The sequence below is a fragment of the Astyanax mexicanus genome, chromosome 19 (assembly GCF_023375975.1).
Source record: "Astyanax mexicanus isolate ESR-SI-001 chromosome 19, AstMex3_surface, whole genome shotgun sequence".
NCBI classification, from domain to species: domain Eukaryota; kingdom Metazoa; phylum Chordata; class Actinopteri; order Characiformes; family Acestrorhamphidae; genus Astyanax; species Astyanax mexicanus.
The window spans coordinates 38,438,683-38,459,421 of NC_064426.1; the positions used below are offsets into that span (position 1 = coordinate 38,438,683).

At 37.0% G+C, this 20,739-nt stretch overlaps 1 protein-coding gene across 3 annotated transcripts in view; it reads left to right on the forward strand.

Moving 5' to 3' along the window:
• LOC103025262 (choline transporter-like protein 2) overlaps positions 1-20,008 on the forward strand; it is a 66,049-nt gene extending 46,041 nt beyond the window's left edge. For 2 of the 3 annotated variants that reach the window (XM_022664968.2, XM_022664967.2), the window contains exons 14-22: positions 350-440; positions 2,990-3,252; positions 4,965-5,059; positions 6,299-6,402; positions 7,241-7,314; positions 7,416-7,486; positions 8,035-8,120; positions 9,271-9,355; positions 12,877-14,223. In XM_022664968.2, coding sequence (XP_022520689.2) covers positions 350-440; positions 2,990-3,252; positions 4,965-5,059; positions 6,299-6,402; positions 7,241-7,314; positions 7,416-7,486; positions 8,035-8,120; positions 9,271-9,355; positions 12,877-13,043 — 1,036 coding nt within the window. In that variant the 3' untranslated portion in view covers positions 13,044-14,223. Of the gene's footprint in view, positions 1-349; positions 441-2,989; positions 3,253-4,964; positions 5,060-6,298; positions 6,403-7,240; positions 7,315-7,415; positions 7,487-8,034; positions 8,121-9,270; positions 9,356-12,876; positions 14,224-17,269 lie in introns of those variants that run through there. The other variant, XM_022664969.2, reaches the window with a different exon arrangement.
• Positions 20,009-20,739: the final 731 nt, after the last annotated feature.

Genomic DNA, 20,739 nt, shown 5'->3' on the forward strand with positions numbered 1-20,739 from the left:
AATTAAATTTACCTGCTCTCCGCTCCAAAAACCTCCGCCTTCTCCACTTCCTGCTTCCTGTGCGTGGGTGATGTAACGCTAAGAGCGCTGTTTCACATTAAAAGTCCCCGCTAAATTCCGTGCTCTGCGTTTTAAAATTAGTTAAACGATTCCTCGAGGCAAAGGAAATGAATCGATCATTTTTTTAAATCTAGTAACTCTAATTACTCGAGTAATTGTTTCACCCCAATTTTATTTAGCGATGCTGTCTGTATAGTTTAGAAGGAAAATATGGATTAAACTGTATAAGTAATATAGGAAAATACCACTATATTTTATATATACTTTTACCCTTAACGTCCTCGCTCAGCTTCCTGTCTACATCTAATGAACCAATATACAAAATCTTCAACATGGGCAATAAGGAGTGCATCTATGCAAACCAAACCTGCAATCCTGAGGTGAGTGTTCAGCCACACACACACACACACACACACACTCATAAGACTATAACCCAATGCAATGGAAGCATCTTCTTCCTCGGTGACGACAGGAGAGTTGAAATACATCAACTGTTGGTTGGCACTGGGAGCCTCTGGATGCGTCTGGATGCACGTTGCTGGCGGTGTCCATGAGAAGGCTTTCCATGATGAAAATGGACTCACTGCAATGGGTTTTCCAGATTTGAGCTGCAGCCTCCCATGTCTCAGGGTTTTTTTTTTTACACCTGTAGTTCGTTTCTTTGGTCTGAATCACGCCAGCAGGCTGTGTCCTCTGATTGGTCAGAGCTGTCAGGCATGGGAGTAAATATAAATATATAATGGGACACACGTAGGAGCGGGTTGGATATTGGGGGGGGACACATTTGCTAAATTAATATAAATCAAATCAAGATTTTTGGCAGAAGTTAATATAAACGTTAGATAACCCAAACCCTCCTAGTCTGTTAGTATCATGAGCTTTTACTAAAGGACCAGATATATTCCATTAGTAAATCTAAGACGCTAAGGGATTTTAACAGGTTAACTCAACAAATAAATGTTTATTAGCTGAGCAGATGGATCCTGTGAAAAACACACAATTTTAGGGATCTGATCAGGGTTAAGAACCCGCTTTAAACTAAAACATAAAGTTTTGTACTAAATTCTGGCTACTACTTCCGGCTTCTAGCTATCTAGTTAGGCTAGCTAAAAGAATTTCCCTTCATTATAGTTGATAGTAATCCTGCAATCCTAGTCTACAAGTCACAATGACAACCACAATCTGTATTTTATTAAGCTCACAGTGGGTTTAATCTGTGGTTTTTGATTTGTGTATTTTTAACCAGCTATCAGAAAGCTCCGTTACCTTTCTTTCAGAAAAATCTCCGTATATCCAGATATGTTTTAACGTCAGCTCGCTGCACCACCTGCAAATCCACCTGTTTTTAATATTGGGTGGGACATGTCTCACCCATCCCCCCCGGTTTCTACGCCAATGTAAATATACGAAAAAAGTAAATATAGCAAGAAGATCTGTGCTATTACACTGAACGCTGAAACGCTACTCTTTCAAACGCAGTGTTTGGATGTGCAGCAGTGCAGATGTACACATAGTAAACCGAGTCGGGCGGATGTCAGCAGTGAACGCAGCACAGACCACGCGTGCATGGAAACAGCGTTTGTTCATATCTGTGGTAATTAGCGTTGTCTGGCTAATAGGGATGCAACGGTACAGTGTGGCCACGGTTCGGTTCGTATTGCGGTTCTTGAGCCATGGTTTCAGTTCGGTTTCGATATATATTAACATTTATCTAGCTCCAAAATGCAGCACGTTTTTAGCCCTTTCTATTTCACATTAACAAGGTGCTCCTACTCACACTGGCAGAGCCAGAATTAAATAGAATAAAGGCACATTTTAGATGAATTCAAATCACAATATCTATTATAAAAAAGGAACACTTATTCTTACCACTAGTCAAAAACTGGCAACTGATATCACACTGTGCTTTATCTGCTGACTGTGTTTTTACCTTGTTAATAAAACTAAACGCTGAAGCCAAAATGGTCCCAAACAGTGGATTTATAAGCTGATGGCGCCTCTTCACGCTCATGATTACACAGCTGAGAACGTTTTGTTTAATTATCCCTTAAATCTTCAGCGTCTGCCTTCAGAGCCTGATTCGCTCTTGGGAAATTCAGAAAAAAATTCTGATTGGTTGCTGCATGGTTGTGGAGAGACACGGTGAAAGAAATACATATAAAAAAAAAAAAAAAGTCTCCCCCGGGTCCTAAGCAGTCCTGATTATCGCCCACAGAATACCAATCCAATCAGTGTCCAATCAATAACTACAAATAAAACATTAAAGTTTTATCACCAGCGAGACAGATAAGAACCAGAACCAGACAGAGACAGCTGGAGATACTCAAACTTTTTATTTTCTTAACAGGGAATTAGCAAACTCAGATTAAAGTTTTCTTTTTTCTGTAGAAAGTTTGGGCGGGGGATGGGGTTGTGTGGTGGAGACACGGAGGAACAGGGCAGGGGAGGGAGAAACACAGACAACCTTCCCCCCCCACACCCCCAGCACGCGCTCAGCAGCCCCAACAGTTCGATAAAATAGCAAGAACCGTTGCATCCCTACTGGCTAATATATCAGATTAAACTGTGCCTTATTTGAGCAGTTTAGCTAAAATAAATGGACTATATTTAATAGCTGGGTTGGATTGAGACCGGATTGGGTGGTCGATGACACCCAGACATAATAAAACTTAAATCACATGTGTTTGTGTGAAGAGTGTAGCACAGAGTAAGGATCCTTCATATTTATAATTCACAGTCCTCGTTTGGAGATACTGTTAAATGTTTTAATATCTCAGTATATACAGTAATATATCATGCATTATATAGTATTATTATTATTATTATTATTATTATTAATATTAGTATTATGAGTCTTCATCGTGTCAGCTGATCGTTACAGCCCTTGTCCTCTTCTTTAACCTGCCGCCCTGTTCTCTGATGTTTCCAGAACTACTCAAGGTCAGACATGAAGTTGGACTGCCCGGAGTCTCAGTGCCTTTTCGCTTTCTACGGCGGAGAATCCCACTACCACAAGTACCTCATCTTCCTCCAGTTCTACAACGTCTTCCTCTTCTTCTGGTGTGCCAACTTCGTCATCGCCCTGGGCCAGATGACCCTGGCTGGGGCTTTTGCTTCGTATTACTGGGCGTTCAATAAGCCTCGTGACATGCCCACCTGCCCCGTGTTCGCCTCCCTCGGCAGAGCTCTCAGGTATGCGGCCGAAGTGCGACGATGTGTCTTTAATATTCTATTATTCTATCAATTGAGCTGCTGAACTCTACTGTAGATCAGGGGTGTCCAAACTACGGCCCGCGGGCCATTTGTGGCCCGTTTCCTTTTTTGGAGTGGCCAGGTATTTTAAAATTTAAATGAAAGATGGCCCGCTATTAAGCAGGTTTTATAATGTGAGATTCAAAGTTTGAACGCTACGTGTTGCTATGACATAAACCCAGCCTAAAACACTCCTCATCTCCTTTCCTTCCTTCATCATGCCTACATTAATTTCTCTGAGCTTTTAGGAGAACATGGGAACTCCAAAGAAACGAAAAATGAAAATTTCAGGCACGTTGGAAAAATGTATATTTTTAACTGTGTTCAGAGGGAAGTGTATATATTTAATTTGTCAGGAATCAGTTGCTGTAATGGAGGAGTATAATATTAAGAGACATTATGAAACAAAACGTCAATTTGAAGTATCTTAGTTTATACAACACTGTCAAAGATGGATAAAGATACTCAAGTAACTCATGTAAAATGGTGTGTCAATGATCGTAACCAAAAAATGTATTATTATAAGTAGTATATTTCATTATTTGTTGAATTACAGAGTCTGTGGCCCACGACTGCACATATTTCTCCTTCTGGCCCCCAACAAAAAAGTTTGGACACCCCTGCTGTAGATATTTAATCGCTCTGTTAGCTGTGTTTGTTGGGTTTGATTAACACTGACGTGATTGGTCTGACCAGTTCAGAGCTTAAACCCTGCACATAATGCATTTAAAATAGTGCAATGTTTAATTACAGTAAACAATTCATTATTAGAGATGCACTGAAATGAAGAAAATTTAGATTTGAAACTAAACTAAATTAAACCAAACAGGGTTTTATTGTGCAGAATTTTGCTAATTTGTCAGTTGTCATTCACACAACATTTGAAGAAATATTAGTGGATTTATTTTGTTTTCTACATTTTAAGAGTGCTGAGTAAAAAAAAAAAAGAATTTAGGTTCTCAGATAGGGATGCACAAAACTGCAAGGCACATTTATTTATATAGCAACTTTTATACACAGAAAATACAATAAAAAGGCATAAAAAGCCAAAAACATGACAGTAAAGTAAAAGCAAAACAAAAAAAAATTAAATATAATTCAATGAATCATTAAAAAGCAAGAACATTTAAATATACAGCATATTTAACATAATAGTTTGTACAGATCACACACAAATGTACTCAACACTGGTTGACCACCAGATATGAAACTGAAATACTAAAACTAAAATTTACTTTTTTTTTTAGTTAATTTTGCCACTTTTTATACTATAAACATAAATTAAAGATTCTACATGTCTTGTGTAGTCTAACATTTTCAGTTACATTGTTTTTTTTGACAAAATAGCTTGTTACTGAATATTTGGTGCTTCTTTACATATTATTATTAAGGCTACATTCACATTACTAGACTGAAATCTCAAAATCTGATTTTTTTATTTATTTATTTATTTATTTATTTATATTTTATGGCTGTGTGAAAGTGCCAAATCCAATTCTTTTAAAATTAGATTTGAGTCACTTTTATATGTGTTCATGTGAACCATCAAGATAGACAAATCTGATCTGAGGAAAAAATTTGGATTCGGATTTAAGCAATATGGTTTGTAATGTGAACATAACCTAACATGCTGTTTGTGTGTGTGTGTTTAGGTATCACACAGGCACTCTTGCTTTCGGCGCCCTCATCTTGGCAATCGTTCAGATAATCAGGGTTCTGCTGGAGTACCTGGATCACAAACTCAAAGGTAAATAAAAACACATTCAAATAATTCAGCTCTCCAACCCTTTCCTATGGGATTTTCTATAGAAGGTGTGAGATTTGTAGCTGCATTTTGGCGAATGAATTATGACACAGTTAAGCATCATTCTAAGGATGAGCAAGGTGTACTTTTCCCGTCATTACGATAGCAAAGACACACTAAAACGGCCTAAATCAAGCTGAACAGTGCACAGTTAAACAGCTCGCCTATATATAGCTCACTAAAATAGGGCCCCGAGTGTAAAAAATAAACAAAAAAAGGAAACAATTCCAATTTGACTGGATTAAAAAGTACAAGGTGTAAAAAAGCAACAACATTATAGCAGACAGACAAAATTCAAAATGACTGATAAAGATCAATCGCCATAGTGTCAGAAACCGCAGCAGAAATGTCCTCAGTGTGGATCTAATAAAGGGTTGTCTTATCTTAAACAAGCATAAAGAAAATAGATGGTTTGAAGTGTGAGAATTTGGAGGCGTTGGTGTTACAACGCCTCAGCGCGTAATAGTCAACAACACCAGACCTTTGTTTAGCTTGGTTTACTTCATTCTGGTTAAGCAGAAAATGAATAGTGTCCCGTGACTTTTGCCATGTCTTGCTTAAAAACTTAAATATCCCATTCACCCGCACCCACTCATATCAGGCCTTGTCTCGATTTTTTCCATGAGCACACTGGCCACTCACTCACAAGATAACACCTCACAACTTATTTCCATACTGGTGTCCTGTGAATTTTGTCATGTCAGTATTCAAAACTTCAAAACACTTACATTTGAATGAATTGAATTTAATGTACTAATTATATTGTATAATATGGGTTATATTGTATAATATGGGTTATATTGTATAATATAGGTTATACTGTATAAACATGGGTTATACTGTATAATATGGGATATACTGTATAATATGGGTTATACTGTATTATGTAGGTCATATTGTATAACATAGGTTATACTGTATAATATAGGTTATATATTCTGTTCGGATATAAAGTCAAAATAGTTCCATTGCTGCTCTGTTTGTAATGTGATGTTGTTTGGTTTGTAAGCGCTGCATCATTGCTAGCTTACCTGTATATGGTGGAGTAATACATGGAGAGCTTCGGTTACAGTGAATTACCGGCTGATAACGGTACTCGTAGAACGCCTCTCAGCCAATCACATTGCAGGGTCTGAACCAGCTGTGGTTTATTATGGGTTCTACTGTATGTTCTCTCTACAGGAGCTCAGAACAAGTTTGCCAAGTTCTTGCTCTGCTGCCTCAAGTGTTGCTTCTGGTGCCTGGAAAAGTTCATCAAGTTCATCAACAGGAATGCTTACATCATGGTGGGTTTTCTTACTAAAGGTGTATTCTAAAGGCGCACAGAGTTATAAGGTGCACTATTGATGACCGTCTGTTTTTTGGGTCTTTTTTCATACATAAGGCGCACTGGATTATAAGTGAACATTTTCTTTCAAAGTCAAATGAGCGCTATATGTTAATCTACACAGATTTCTCTTCTAAAAACTGTTTATTTACAGTAAGCTTAGATTTTCAATATGTTTAGCTAACCACTCCGAACAGTGGATGATCATGGGTTAGTTATTACATAATATGTTGTGATTCTCCTTCTGGGCAGGCCCCTTATCTATGATCCAAAGCCATATTGACTTGCACTTATTTATTTGCAGTTTTTTCATCCTTCGTTCCTCCCCTTCAGTCCCATACATTTTCACATTCATTCAAGATACAGAGTTTCTGTGTCCCAACAGCCACCAAAATATATGTATGTATGTATGTATGTATTCCGTTAGTGCAGGTAACTGCAACCACCTAGCGACCACTTAACAACACAACACATAGCAACCAACACAGACACAATAGCAACACCTTAGCAACCACCTATTGCCTAGCCTTATATTTTAGCAGTGCAAACATATCCGTCTCTTCAAGATTCTTCAAACAACTGAAACTCCTCCAGTCTCAGTCTTTACTGACTAAAGACACATTTGACTACTGAGTGTAAACGCATGTAGCTTAAATCAGACTGGGATACAATGCTGATATTAGTCACATTTAAGTGTGTAAATGTGTAAATAGGGTCAAATTTAAAGCAAGAAATACTGGATTATGGTGTCTGAGGAACAAGCATTCATTTGTATTATGCTCTGTGTGCTCCTCCAGGTGGCCATATATGGTAAGAACTTCTGCACTTCAGCCAGAGATGCCTTCTTCCTGTTGATGAGAAACGTGATCAGGTGTGTGAAACAAAACCCATCATAACAAAAGAGACTATAGAAATCCTTCTGTCTGGAATCTTATTTCTCAGTCCTGTCTTCATTGTTTGGCTCTTTTCTAGGGTGGCTGTTCTGGATAAGGTCACAGACTTCTTGCTGTTCTTGGGAAAACTCCTTATTGTGGGAATTGTGGGTAAGTAAAAAAAAAAAAGACATTTAATTGTTATGGCTCAATATGTGTCCCTCAATTAATTTAATATTGATCTACAATAGGGGTGGGCAATATTATATCGTATATACAATATATTGTGACACAGAAATATCATGATATTAAAAATCCATATCGTGATAATAGAGATGTTCTGTCTTAAAAGTAGTCTATTATTTACTGTGAGGCTTTAGGTGTATTTATTGTATAACTGTTTTAGTTTGCAGTTTAATTGCATGCACTAAATATTCTGCAATATTGTTTTGCTGCATTATATTATTTTATGCTATATTATTAATTTTGCCACATTATGATTATACTGTTATACTATTATACCATATTCCTATTATATTATATATAATTACATATTCCTCATATTTTAGTTTTCCTATATCGCCAAGTATATCGTTATCGCAAAAATACCCTAAAATATCGTGATATTATTTTAGAGCCATATCGCCCATGCCTAATCAATACAATGTAGAAAATACATTAAAACAATGAAATTTTTTATATATATCTTTTCTATCTAGGAATCATTTCATTCTTCTTCTTCTCTGGAAGAACGAAAGGACTGGATGTCGTACCCAATCTGCACTATTACTGGGTGCCCATTATGGTGAGTGACAAAGCATGAATTCTACATTCTGGACCAGAATCTTTTATTTACCAAAGTTAAACAGTAAAGTTTGGGGATTTATCTACTCCTGCATCACAGAGGCTATAAATGAGTTCCAGTGTCTACAGCTGGGCTCCAGCTCACTGTACAAAATGCCCATTTTATGGTCATGTGCACTTCTTTGAGTGTTAGATTTCTTTAAACTTTGCTTTTTAAGATTTTTATTTTCCTTTTGATGCTGCAGCAGCACCTTCAGTCACAGAGTTTGGTCTTGACTACTGAACCCCTTACTCACTGCTGTCGTCCATTTTCATGTCTTCTCATTGCTTTTTTTTCTTCTCCTTGATGAAAAAGTCACACATGTTGCCAACATTTTTTAATATTGTGAACGATATTATACTCTGAAATATCGTGCCATACCATCCACCCCTAATTATCACATCAGGGTACTACTTTTTGCTGTTTTTAGCAAAAGAAAAATTTACACTGTTCTCATTTCCCATGATATATCTACTAGACACAGATTATATCTGTCCAGTATCATTTATTTTACTTTAATCCTGGATATATGGAGATATTTGGAGTATATTATTATTATTATTATTAGTATCATTACACAAATCATTGACTTCTGTTACAAATCTGATACAAATCTTGTATTTTTTAATATCTCAGTTAGACGTGTGCAATATCATATCGTATACAGTAATAAAACGTAAGTTTTGTTTTGTTGCAGGAGTGTATTTTAAATGTTTTTTTTGTCATATCGTCAAGAGTATCGTTATCGTGATAATACCATGAAATATCGTGATATTATTATTTTAGGGCTATATCGCCCACCCCTATAACCACAATAACATATGTTATCTTGTTATCCTGCTACTGAACCCCTTACTCACTGCTGTCGTCCATTTTGCCTTTTTATCTTCTCCTTGATGAAAAAAATTGCATGCATTTCAATCTGGCTGATTTAGAATAAGTCGCAGTGCAGCTAATCAAATATGTATTGGACTTTAATACAATGTATAAAAGCATCGATTTGAAAAAGTAATTTTCCTTGTTGTTTACACTGCCACAAAACAAACACATCTGTGTCAAAATATAAGTCACTTTATATGTGTTTCCTCTCCTCCCCCCCCCCCCCCCTCAGACGATTGCATTGGGCTCTTATCTAATAGCTCACGGCTTCTTCAGTGTGTATGGGATGTGCGTGGACACACTTTTCCTCTGCTTCTGTAAGTACTGGAGATTTCTTTTCATTTGTATTAAAATGAATAAAACAGTTAAAAACACAAACTGAATGTAAAATGTACCCAATCCCGTCAAAATACTATTATCACCCCCTTTTTGTAGTCCTTCATCTGTTTCTCTGCATACTTTATTATCCTACCTTCACCCTATTGTTCAGCCCACCATCCAAATAACAATAGCTGCGACGAGACGAGACAAGATAAAAGGATGATAATAATAATAATAAAGCAGCAAAACAGCAAAATATAAAAGTAATATAAAACAAATAAAACAATTAAAAAGTAACATTAAAAAAATAGTAGTAAATATGACATTTATATTAAAATAAAATAGATTTAAATAAAAAAATATTTAAAATAAAATCAATCAAATAAAAAATTTGAGTATAAGCAGAACAGAAGCTAGTAGAAAGCTAAGCTAAACAGGAAGGTTTTTAGCTGCGATGCCTGACGAATATTATGACATTATGTATCGTAATATCATTATGATAATTATATTATGATCATGATGATCATTATTAATAATAAGTATGCAGAGAAACACAGATTCAGGACTACAGTCTGCAATTAAAGAACTACAAAGTGCTCTAAATGACCAGTGGAGCTGATAATGGACTGTAGAAACAAAAAATAAGGTGATTTGTAAGATTTTAGTTGTGTGTATGTATGTATAAATAACAGCATTAAATGCTATATAATAGTAATAATAGTATGTTTGAGTAATAATGAGGAATTTCCACTTTGAAACTTTAAATGGAGCAGTGAATTCTACCACTGGTGGATGTTTTTTATGTGTTTCTGTTCTGTGCATGCATGCCAGTCTGTTTGCGTGTAAGTTTATTTACAGGTATTAACAGACCATGGGGGCACTTAAAGGAGAAATCTGTGTAAAATAGACTTGGGTTGGGGTGAAACATGATAATGAGTATGAACTTTTGTCAAATAACCCACCTCTATTCACCCCATTAGCATTTCAACATACAGAGCTTTTAGCTGATGCTCCCAACAGGCTTTTAATAGGGCCATAGTATTGTCCATGCAAATAAATCGCTATTTTGACACCATTAACAAACTCAAAGTAGCTCTAGACGTCATTGGTAGAATTCTGAGACCCTGATCATTGAAACAAGGCACTGAGAACTTTAAAACTGCATGGATAGTTTATTAAAAACACAGTTTATACACATAGTAACTTCAGCTACTTTATTTAAAACACTGTTTTAAATAATAAACTAGCTGAAGGTAGCCTGTGGGGAGCATTAGCTAAAAGCTCTATATTTGGGACTGCCGGGGGTAAATGAAGGTGGGCTATACGAGAAAAGTTCATACTTGTTATCATGATTCACTACAACCATTCCACAAGTCCATTTCACACCAGATTTCTCCTTTAATGCCTTTCTTTACTCACTCTCTTATCTTCCCAGCTTATAGAGTCTTAATAGCACTGTAATAATGTACTTCTGGCTGTTGGCATGGTTTAACGTTATTCTATTACTTATTCTCTCTCTCCTCTTCTCTTTCTTGTTTGTCTCTCCCTTTCTCTTCCCTTCTCACTGCCCTCCTTCCCTTCCTGGTTTCTTTGTCCACACGTCATCTAACTTTTCTCACCTTAATTCTCACATTTATTTAATTTTCTATTTAATTTCTTACTTTATCTACCACACACACCTACACTCCAATACATACACATGATTGTGACCTTATCATACCCCCCTATATCCCTACCCCACTCACTATAACCCTTACCACCTCCCCAAAACCCTTTACCACCTCCCCAAAACCCTTCCCACTCCCTACAATCCTTCCCCACTCCCTATAACCCTTCTCCACCTCCTCAAAACCCTTTCCCACCTCCCTATAACCCTTTCCCACCTCCCTATAACCCTTCCCCATCTCCTCAAAACCTATCCCCACCTCTGCAAAACCGTTCCCCACTCCCCAAAACCCTACTCCTCTCCCTAAAACCCTTCTCCACCTCCCTAAAACCCTTCCCCACCTCCTCAAAACCCTTCCCTACCTCCTCAAAACCCTTCTCCACTCCCTATAACACTTCCCCACCTTCCTATAACCCTTCCCCACCTTTCTTTAACCATTCCCCACTCCCTATAACCCTTCCTAACTCACTATAACCCTTCCCCACTCCCCTAAAACTTTTCCCCACCTCCCTAAAACACTTCCCCACTCCTCAAAACCCTTCCCCACTCCTCAAAACCCTTCCCCACCTCCTCAAAACCCTTCCCCACCTCCTCAAAACCCTTCCCCACCTCCTCAAAACCCTTCCCCACCCCGCTAAAACCCTTTCCCACCCCCTCAAAACCCTTCCACACCTCCCTATAACCCTTTCCCATTCCCCAAAACCCTTCCCCACTTAATATAACCCTTTCTCACCTCCCTAAAACCCTTCCCCACCTCCTCAAAACCCTTCCCCACTCCCCAAAACCCTACTTCTCTCCCTAAAACCCTTTTCCACCTCCTCAAAACCCTTCCCCACCTCCTCAAAACCCTTCCCCACCTCCCCAAAAACCTTCCCCACCTCCTCAAAACCCTTCCCCACTCCCCAAAAACCTTCTCCTCTCCCTAAACCCTACCTCCCTATAAACCCTACTCCTCTCCCTAAAACCCTTCTCCACCTCCTCAAAACCATTTCCCACTCCCTATAACCCTTTCCCACTCCCTATAACCCTTTCCCACTCCCTATAAACCTTCCCCACCTCCTCAAAACCCTTCCCCACCTCCTCAAAACCCTTCCCCACTCCCTATAATCCTTCCCCACTCCCTATAATCCTTCCCCACTCCCTATAATCCTTCCCCACTCCCTATAACCCTTCCCCACTCCCTATAACCCTTCCCCACTCCCTATAACACTTTCCCACCTCCCTATAACACTTTCCGACCTCCCCAAAACCTCTCCCCACCCTCTATAACTCTTCCCCACTCCCTATAACCCTTACCCACCTCCCTATAACCCTTACCCACCTCCCTATAACCCTTTCTCCACTCCCTATAACCCTTACCCACCTCCCTATAACCCTTCTGAACTCTCTATAACCATTTCTCACTCCCTATAACCCTTCCCCACCTTCTCAAACCCCTTCTCCACTCCCTATAACACTTCCCCACCTTCCTATATCCATTCCCCACTCCCCTAAAACCCTTCTCCACCTCCTCAAAACCCTTTCCCACTCCCTATAACCCTTTCCTACTCCCTGCCCCATTCGTACAACTCTACCACACTCCCTATAACCCTATCCTACAACCCTACTTCCTCCCTATAACCCTTCCCCACTCCCTAAAACCCTACCCTTCCTCCCTATAACCTTCCCCTACCTCCTTAAAACCCTTTCCCACCTCCCCATAACGCTTCCCCACCTCCTCAAAATCTTTCCTCACCTTCCCAAAACTCTTCCCTACCTCCCTAAAACCCGTCTCCGATCTATAACCCTTCAACGCGCCCCTACAACCCTACCCCACCCCCGCCTTCATTTAAAAACATATGAATACGGAAGGCGAGGACCTGGAGCGTAACGATGGCTCTGCTGCCCGGCCCTATTACATGTCCAGCTCGCTGCGCGACATCCTCTTCAAGAACGTGGAGGATCCAGTCACCCGTTCTCCATCTTCACCTCAGGAAGAGGATGTCCCCCTGAGTACACGGAAGGAGTCCACGGAATGAGGCCAATGCACATTAGCGCTAAGCTGCCAGAAATCGTTTACTCTGAATCTGGATTTTTTGTTTCTGAAAAAAATGCAGTAGGGTTGCAGTGCATTAATTGACCATAATAATGATAAACATAATTATAAAAGTGACTTATCACAGTGACCGATCACAGACTAATACATGTGCACTCGATAGTTGCTATGGGATTATAATGGGATTAAATGTCTGGAAATTAGTGCATTTTAGCTGTTTCTCAGAGCTGGATTACTCACTGATATATGATGACAGCCTATAAATACTGCAATGGCAGGTTAGCCGTGATTCTCACAGTCAGGCTTAGCCAGGAAAAAGCTGCGATGCTAACAGCTGGCCTCGGTAGGCTTGGCGTGTTTTAGCTGTGATGCTAACTGTTTTTCCAAGCTGGATTACTCTCTGATCGTTTGTGAGATCTACAACTTTCTGCTGAGTCGAGTCACTGCAGACCTCTAAACTTCATGTAGCTTCAGAATTTAATGGAATGGGTTTCAGTGGCCGAGCAGGTCCATCCAAGCCTTACGTCACATATAGTTTAACATCTTTCTTATCCAAATATGGGCTCTGTTTCCAAGCAAGTTGTACCCTAAGGGAAGTGCTACTTCATGGTCAATTTACTTGCACTATCCCGTGTCGTTTGGCTTTTGGCATGTCTGTGTAGAGAGAGGGTTTTTTGTGGTGTAACTGTCTTTCTGATTGTGAAAGCAATTTACGGATAAGCTGATACTCAAGCTAGTTTTATTTTTATTTCGTTTTTTCGATGAATGTTTTACTTTTAAATTAATTTAACAGAAAGTAGCATTATTTAAGCAAATCTATTCTGAATGTCACTGGCAGAATATCATATGTGCCTCATTCTTTTACAAAATTCATAATAGAATTAAATTCTAGTCTAAATGCTGTGTTTTATGCTGTTTTTTTAAATAAATCTGCCAAATCTCCATTAATTTTTTCCTCATATACTGCAGTAGTATTGCAATGGCTGCACTTTGTCCAGTTCTAAAGCCTTAAATACCTTTTTGCCTTGAAATGCATTGACTATCTTGAGTCACACACCGCACTAAGTAATGTCTTTTAGCTGATCTCTCCTCTTCTTTTCTCAATTCTCTGCCTGTTTGGACTGGTGCCTTTTCAATCTGTCTATTAAAGATTCTTTCTGTCACTTTTATCTGTCATTCTTTAAAACTTGTGTGCATGATATCAGCTGACAAAACTACTTTATATTAAGTGGAATTGCTTTTATTCTCCTTTTTTCTTGTGTTTAATTAATATTAAAGGAACATTCTGCATAATTCAGTGGTAGAGAGGTAAAACCAGCAATGCAGTTTGGTGTGAATTGGCACATTCAACTCTGATTTTCTTTATGGTGTAAGGAACCAATGACCTCTATAATGTCTATAATGGATATATCTACGTTTTTTGCTTATTTACTCTCAGAATTGACCAGTAAACACATATATTTGGAGTAGGGATAAACTGAATATTTGGCAACTGAAATTGTTTGTGCAAAAATGGGGAAAAGAAACACTTTTGGTGTCCGTTTTTACAATTTATACAACATATTAACATATTAGGGGTGTCACGATTCTCTAAATCCTCGATTCGATTTTATTTCCGATTTTAGGGTTTCGATTCGATTCTCGATTTTCTTTTTTCTTTTTCTTTTTTTACAGCAGAGTGTCTAAAATGTCAGTTTTAGATTAGTCTATGGTCAGTCATTGGTTTGATTCATCAAATTTACAATATCTTATTTCAAAAGGTGGGCTTGATATAAGTGATGCAAAGTGATACAAGTGATCTGTAATACACCACATTAGGCACTAATGGTCAAATTTTAAATAATTTAATTAAGATATATATGTAATGCCATCTAGTGTATTTTTTTGGTAGCAGCAGTGTGCGCTATTAAAACAGCAATGTGCAACATAACAAAATAAATAATAAAAAAATACAGGAACAGTCATGTACAAAATAATAGAACAATTAGAGCCTTAACAAACTGAACTCTATCCTACTATAACAGTTCAACATGAAAAATAAGACTAAGTTTTTTTTCTTTAATAAAGATATATTATTAACTTCTATATTATTAACTTCTATCTGAGAGAAAGATGCTCCTTAAGGTACCAAAACTATTAACATATTTGAGGCTAGACTAAAAACAACTGTTATTTTTATATTTTCAAGTTTTTCTTTAAGAAGATGAGAATGTCCACATTCTCTGGAGAAAGAGCTGCTCTGTGAGCTACAGTGTGCTGCACCATTTGAGGGAGGGATTGTCGATCCTCTTTTTGACTTCGATGCTCGAGACCCTGACATAATTTCGATCGATTTCTATGAAATATCGAAATCATGACACCCCTAATATTAACATAGTAAGTGTTTCCTCTAAATCAGTGGTAGCAGGTTCTCACTTCTATGAAACACTTCATAATGACTTATTTTTTTGAAGGAGCTTTAAGAGACATGAACATGGTTCCTAACACTTCCACAGGGAACAATTCTGACTATTCTTAAATTCACAGTGTCCTGTCCCATAACTTTTGCCATGACGTGTGTGTGTGTGTGTGTGTCTCCTGCACTGAATGTGGAATTGATTTCTGCATCAGTTAATTGTCCGTGTTCATACGGACAGTTCTAGCCAGAAGCTGCCGGTCACAATCATTACCACTAGAGGTTGACCATTAGAGGAAATGATATTGATAAGGCAATATATCATATTGTTTTTTGATATGTGGTGTCAAATATAAATATTTTATTATTTTATTGTTCTTTAAGATTATTTTCCACACTTTAAAAATATTTTAATGTAGCGTAGTTCTACCTAAATATTTTAACAGCTGCAGGACTGTTCTAATTATGGCAGTTTATTAATATTTTTTAAAATTTTACAACATTTTACAAATATAATAATAGTGACACAATTGCTCTGCAATTATTACGCCTTTTTTATTTTTATTCCATGAAAAAAAAGTGGATATAGGTCTCCTCTTTTGTATTAAAGGAGAAATCTGGTGTGACTTGCATAGCCCACCAATTGAATAGCCCACCTCCATTCACCCCCAGCATTCCCAAATACAGAGCTTTTACCTGATTATCCCAACAGGCTTACAGTGCAAGTGATAGGGGCATAGAGTTACCCATGTAAAGAAATCACTATTTTTACACCATTAACAAACTCAAAGTAGCTCCGCACTTCATTTGTAGAATTCTGAGAGCCCTGACATTTAAAACGAGATACTTGAGAGCTTTTAAAGTGCACAGATTATTAAGACACTGTTTATACACACAGTACCTGGAGGTAGTTCTCTGGTTGCTGCCTTCTTGAAATTATGTCACAATAAGTCAACTAATGAGCACAAACCAATAAGATAGATAATATTATAGAGATATTTTCAGTAATAGCTGGAATTTTATGCATTTCCACAGAATGGTATTGGTGCTAATATGGTGTAAAAAAATGTGCAAAGCCTGTTGGGAGCATCGTCTAAAAGCGATGTATTTAAGATTAGTGAGGGTGAATGGAGGTGGCCTATTCAACAAAAATCCTGGTAATGTACTGGTTATCATGTTTCACTACAACCCAAGTCCATTTCACACCGGATTTCTCCTTTAACCCTTGTGTGGTGTTCGGGTCTGTGGGAAGCGTTTTCATTTTTCATCAAATGATACTAAAAAAAATTTTTTTTCTAACTCAAACTCATTGGCATTGGCTCATTTTTTTGTGAAAAACATATATCAAAAGACATTTTTGATAAACACACACTGTACACCCCCCCCCCCCCACACACACACACACACATTTATATTACGTACAGTATGTTTGAACCAAGGGCTAATAAACATTGCTTCATTTGTAAATTTGAAACTAAACAAATTGTCTACTCATATCTTGAGTTTAATTCATTTTCTTTTACATGTTATTAAAAAACTAATAAAAAAAGAGTAGCACTTTTTAAAAGAAATGTAACATAAGAAAGGTAAAGGGCAAATATTAACCATGTAAGCTGTTTATATTGCTTGCAATTTAGGTGAAGCAAGCATGTGTAAAGCATTTTAATGTAGAATTGCTTAAATTAAATACAAGTAACAAAGTAAACGAGTAAAAAAAAAAAATGAACACCACACAAGGGTTAAAATGGTGTTTAACGAGAACCTCAGGTTTCTGCTGATGTTCCTCACCTCCTCATCTTCTGTATCTCTGGCAGGTGAGGACCTGGAGCGGAACGATGGCTCCGCGGAGAGGCCGTACCTGATGCCTGACAGCCTCCTCAAAATCCTGAACAAGAACAACAACAAGGCTAAAGTAGCAGATTAGCTGTGGAACACAGAGCTCTGCCTCCTGGTGTTCAGAAGAAGATGCACGTGCAGCACAGAACACAGGAGGAAATGGTCATATCCAAGCCAAAGTGAACGTGTGCAGTTTAGTGCCTTAAACAGAAACGACCAAGAGTGCCAAGAGAGCTTTAGGCCTGATTAAGATATGAATACTAGTACATCTAAAAAAATATAGAATATCATTGAAAAATCACTTTATTTCAGTAATTCAGTTCAAAATTTGCAACTTATATGTAAAATTGGGTTACAGTTTTTTTTTTTAATTAGTGTAGATTTTTTTCCCACAAAATCTTACAGCACTTCATGCTTCCCTGACAACTTTTTTTAAAGATATGGATTTAATTTTCCCGCAGGACTTGGCACACTGCCCACACTGCCAAAAGTACCAATTGGTCTTATATAATATCAAATTTTCTGAGACACTGATTTTTGGGATTTTTTATTGGCTGTAAGTCATCATCAACAATAAAATTAAATAAACGCTTAAAATAGATCACTCTGTGTTTAATACATCTATAAAATATATAGAGAGTTTTACATTTTGAACTGAATTACAGAAATAAAGTAACTTTTCTGTGATATGATTTTTATTTAAGCACTAGTATATCATCACTGTCCCACAAAAGCCTTGTCTCTCCATTTGTGATGTTTTTCACTTTTTGATATTATTTGAACAAGGGCTGGACAATATATTTTCAACATACATCATTTACAGCATATTTTACTGCCATACAGCCATAGTTTGAATCAGTTTCCATCAGTAATTCAGATCAAATCAGATATTGTGTCACTAACAAGATGCAACAAATTTGAAACACAGATATTTTCTAAATATTTTTATATTTGTTCCTGCTTTTAGAGATTAAACAGGTTTAGGATAGAAAAAGCAAACAAAAATGAAATGACCTATCCATGCTCCTCCCACAAACATACTTCTAAAGCTATTTTGTGAAGTTTGGACAAGCTGAACAGAATATTGGCAAAAATACTTTTCATCCTCATTAGAAAAGTATATGTTAGTTATTTAGTTAGTTAGGTAATTAGTTAGCATGTTAGTTTGTTTGTTTTAAAACCAAATTCAGGGTTATTTTAGACTGTTTACACTGCCTTTTTAATGTCTGACGTTGCACTAAAGAGCAGCACTTCACATGAAGTTTCGGTTTCATCTTCTCCAGCATCACAGTAGTTATCAGGCAGTTCAGATGGAGTTGCACAAAAGGCTGGGTTTAATAGTAAGTAGTAAGTAAGTTAATATTAAGGTTAAGATTGCAGTATACTGATAAAATTATGAAAACAACTTTTTGTGCATCGTATAGAATTTAGATTTTTACAAGTTTCCATCTTCTTAATACTTGAAACCACTTCACTGACCGTTTGAGCAATTTATGTGCAAAAAAATAATGATACAGATCATTTACCAGTTTCTACCATCATGTAGATGCAGCATTAGCTTTATCAGTGCTCTAGAGGACCATGTTCACGTCTGACGTTAATATGCTAGGTGTCTCATGTGACCTGGTCCATCATAAGTGTTCGGAGGTTATCAGAGATGCATATGACCACATTATTATAATTTATTTATATTATTATTATTATAGTGTGAATGCCAAAGCATCTCGATATGTCCCCTTCAACCAAGTACCACCCACATTAGCCGCGTCACTGCCCCTGCTGGAACACTGCAATACCACACCATCCACCGTCTGGAGTAGTTAGCTAAGCATGCTATAATAATAAACTAATAGATATAGCTAATACTCAGGGCTGGAGGACAAGAGAAATTAGCTGCCTCATCTGGATTTGAACTGAAGACTCAATGTTCAATGGAAAACTGCTAGACTTTTACCGTAACAGGCCTCGCCTCCTCCAATGGAAATGATATGTGAGGAATCTGATCAAAAGTACTCTTGGTAGACTTTAAATTTAGATTTAAAATGTGTGTTTAATGTTAAGGCCATGTGTGAACAGGGTTTAATTTTTTTTTTTTTTTTTTTTTTTTTTTTCATTTTTGTGGGCGGAGCATGGATTTTGATTGGTTTGAACTTTGTGTTCAAAGCACTACGTCTTGTTACAGTAATAGAGACCCGTGTTTGTTTTTTAGTTTTGAAGATTTTGCTGTTACACAGTGTCTCCCTAAAGTGCTTCCTAAACGAGTGTTCACGTTATACGTACCCTGACGTTAGCATGGCTATAATAATTAGCATGCAAACTGTATTGTAAATAGTAAATTTAATTTCATCTGCAATTTCTATATTCAGCTATTAATCGTGTTGGTATTCGCCACTAAGTGCCTTATTAAAATAGGTCATGTTTAATAAAGCTTAATGTTGTGTATCCTTAACAGGATCTTTTTAATGATAAACGAGTATATACTGTTTTTCTATCGAGGTTTTGAAGCTTTAACAAATTCTGACTTGTATAACATACTGAATGTGGCAGCTGCTGATGGAAACGACTTCAGCCAGCCAAAAAAAAAATGTTTGTTGCTGTTTGTTTATTTCAACTTTTGCAATTTGTTTTTTCTGCCACTGACTTTTGTCTATATTTCTTTGTCTTTCATATATAAATATAATAAAGATGGCATGTGGTTGTCTCATTCTGACTCTAAATTTTGTTTAGTTTAGTTTTTTTAAAGTGAAAACAACATTTAATTGGAGATATACATTACCAGTTAAAATGTTGGACACACCTTCTCATTCAGTGTCTTTAATTTATTTTTATTTATTTATTTTTCTGAAATACTGAAGTGATCCAGACTATGAAGAAACACATAAGGAATCATTTAGTTAGTCACTTAAAAGTGTTTAACAAACCAAGAAAAATACTGTGTGAAGAAGCATTTAGGTGCTCTTATCTGGGAAGCTGTTAAAACTTGCGTTTTCTGAGGCTGGATACTTTGGCAGTCCTGATGAGAGCCAGTTTCATCATAACTTAACAAAACTCTCTTTTTTGATATATTTATTTACATGACTTTAACATTACAAAGTTTCCCCACTATATTAACATATATCATGTACTGTTATGTACTGTTTATTGTCTGGCTGTTCCAAAAAGGCGGTTCCCTGTTTAAAAAATACCTTCAAATTACCAGATATTATATACCTGAACCTCTTAATATGCAGCATATTTATAACTTCTGTAAGCCACATTTAAAATATTGGTTGGGTATGGGTTTCTGATTTCCATAGTCTTATAATGATCTTTTTCATCGTAATGTTTTGATGGTTCTTGAAAGTGACTTTCCAATTGACTGACCTTTTGTTCTTACAGTATTTTATTTTTCTTTACTTAGTTGAGTAGTTCTTGCTTCTAATAATCTGGATTAGAACATTCCTCAAAT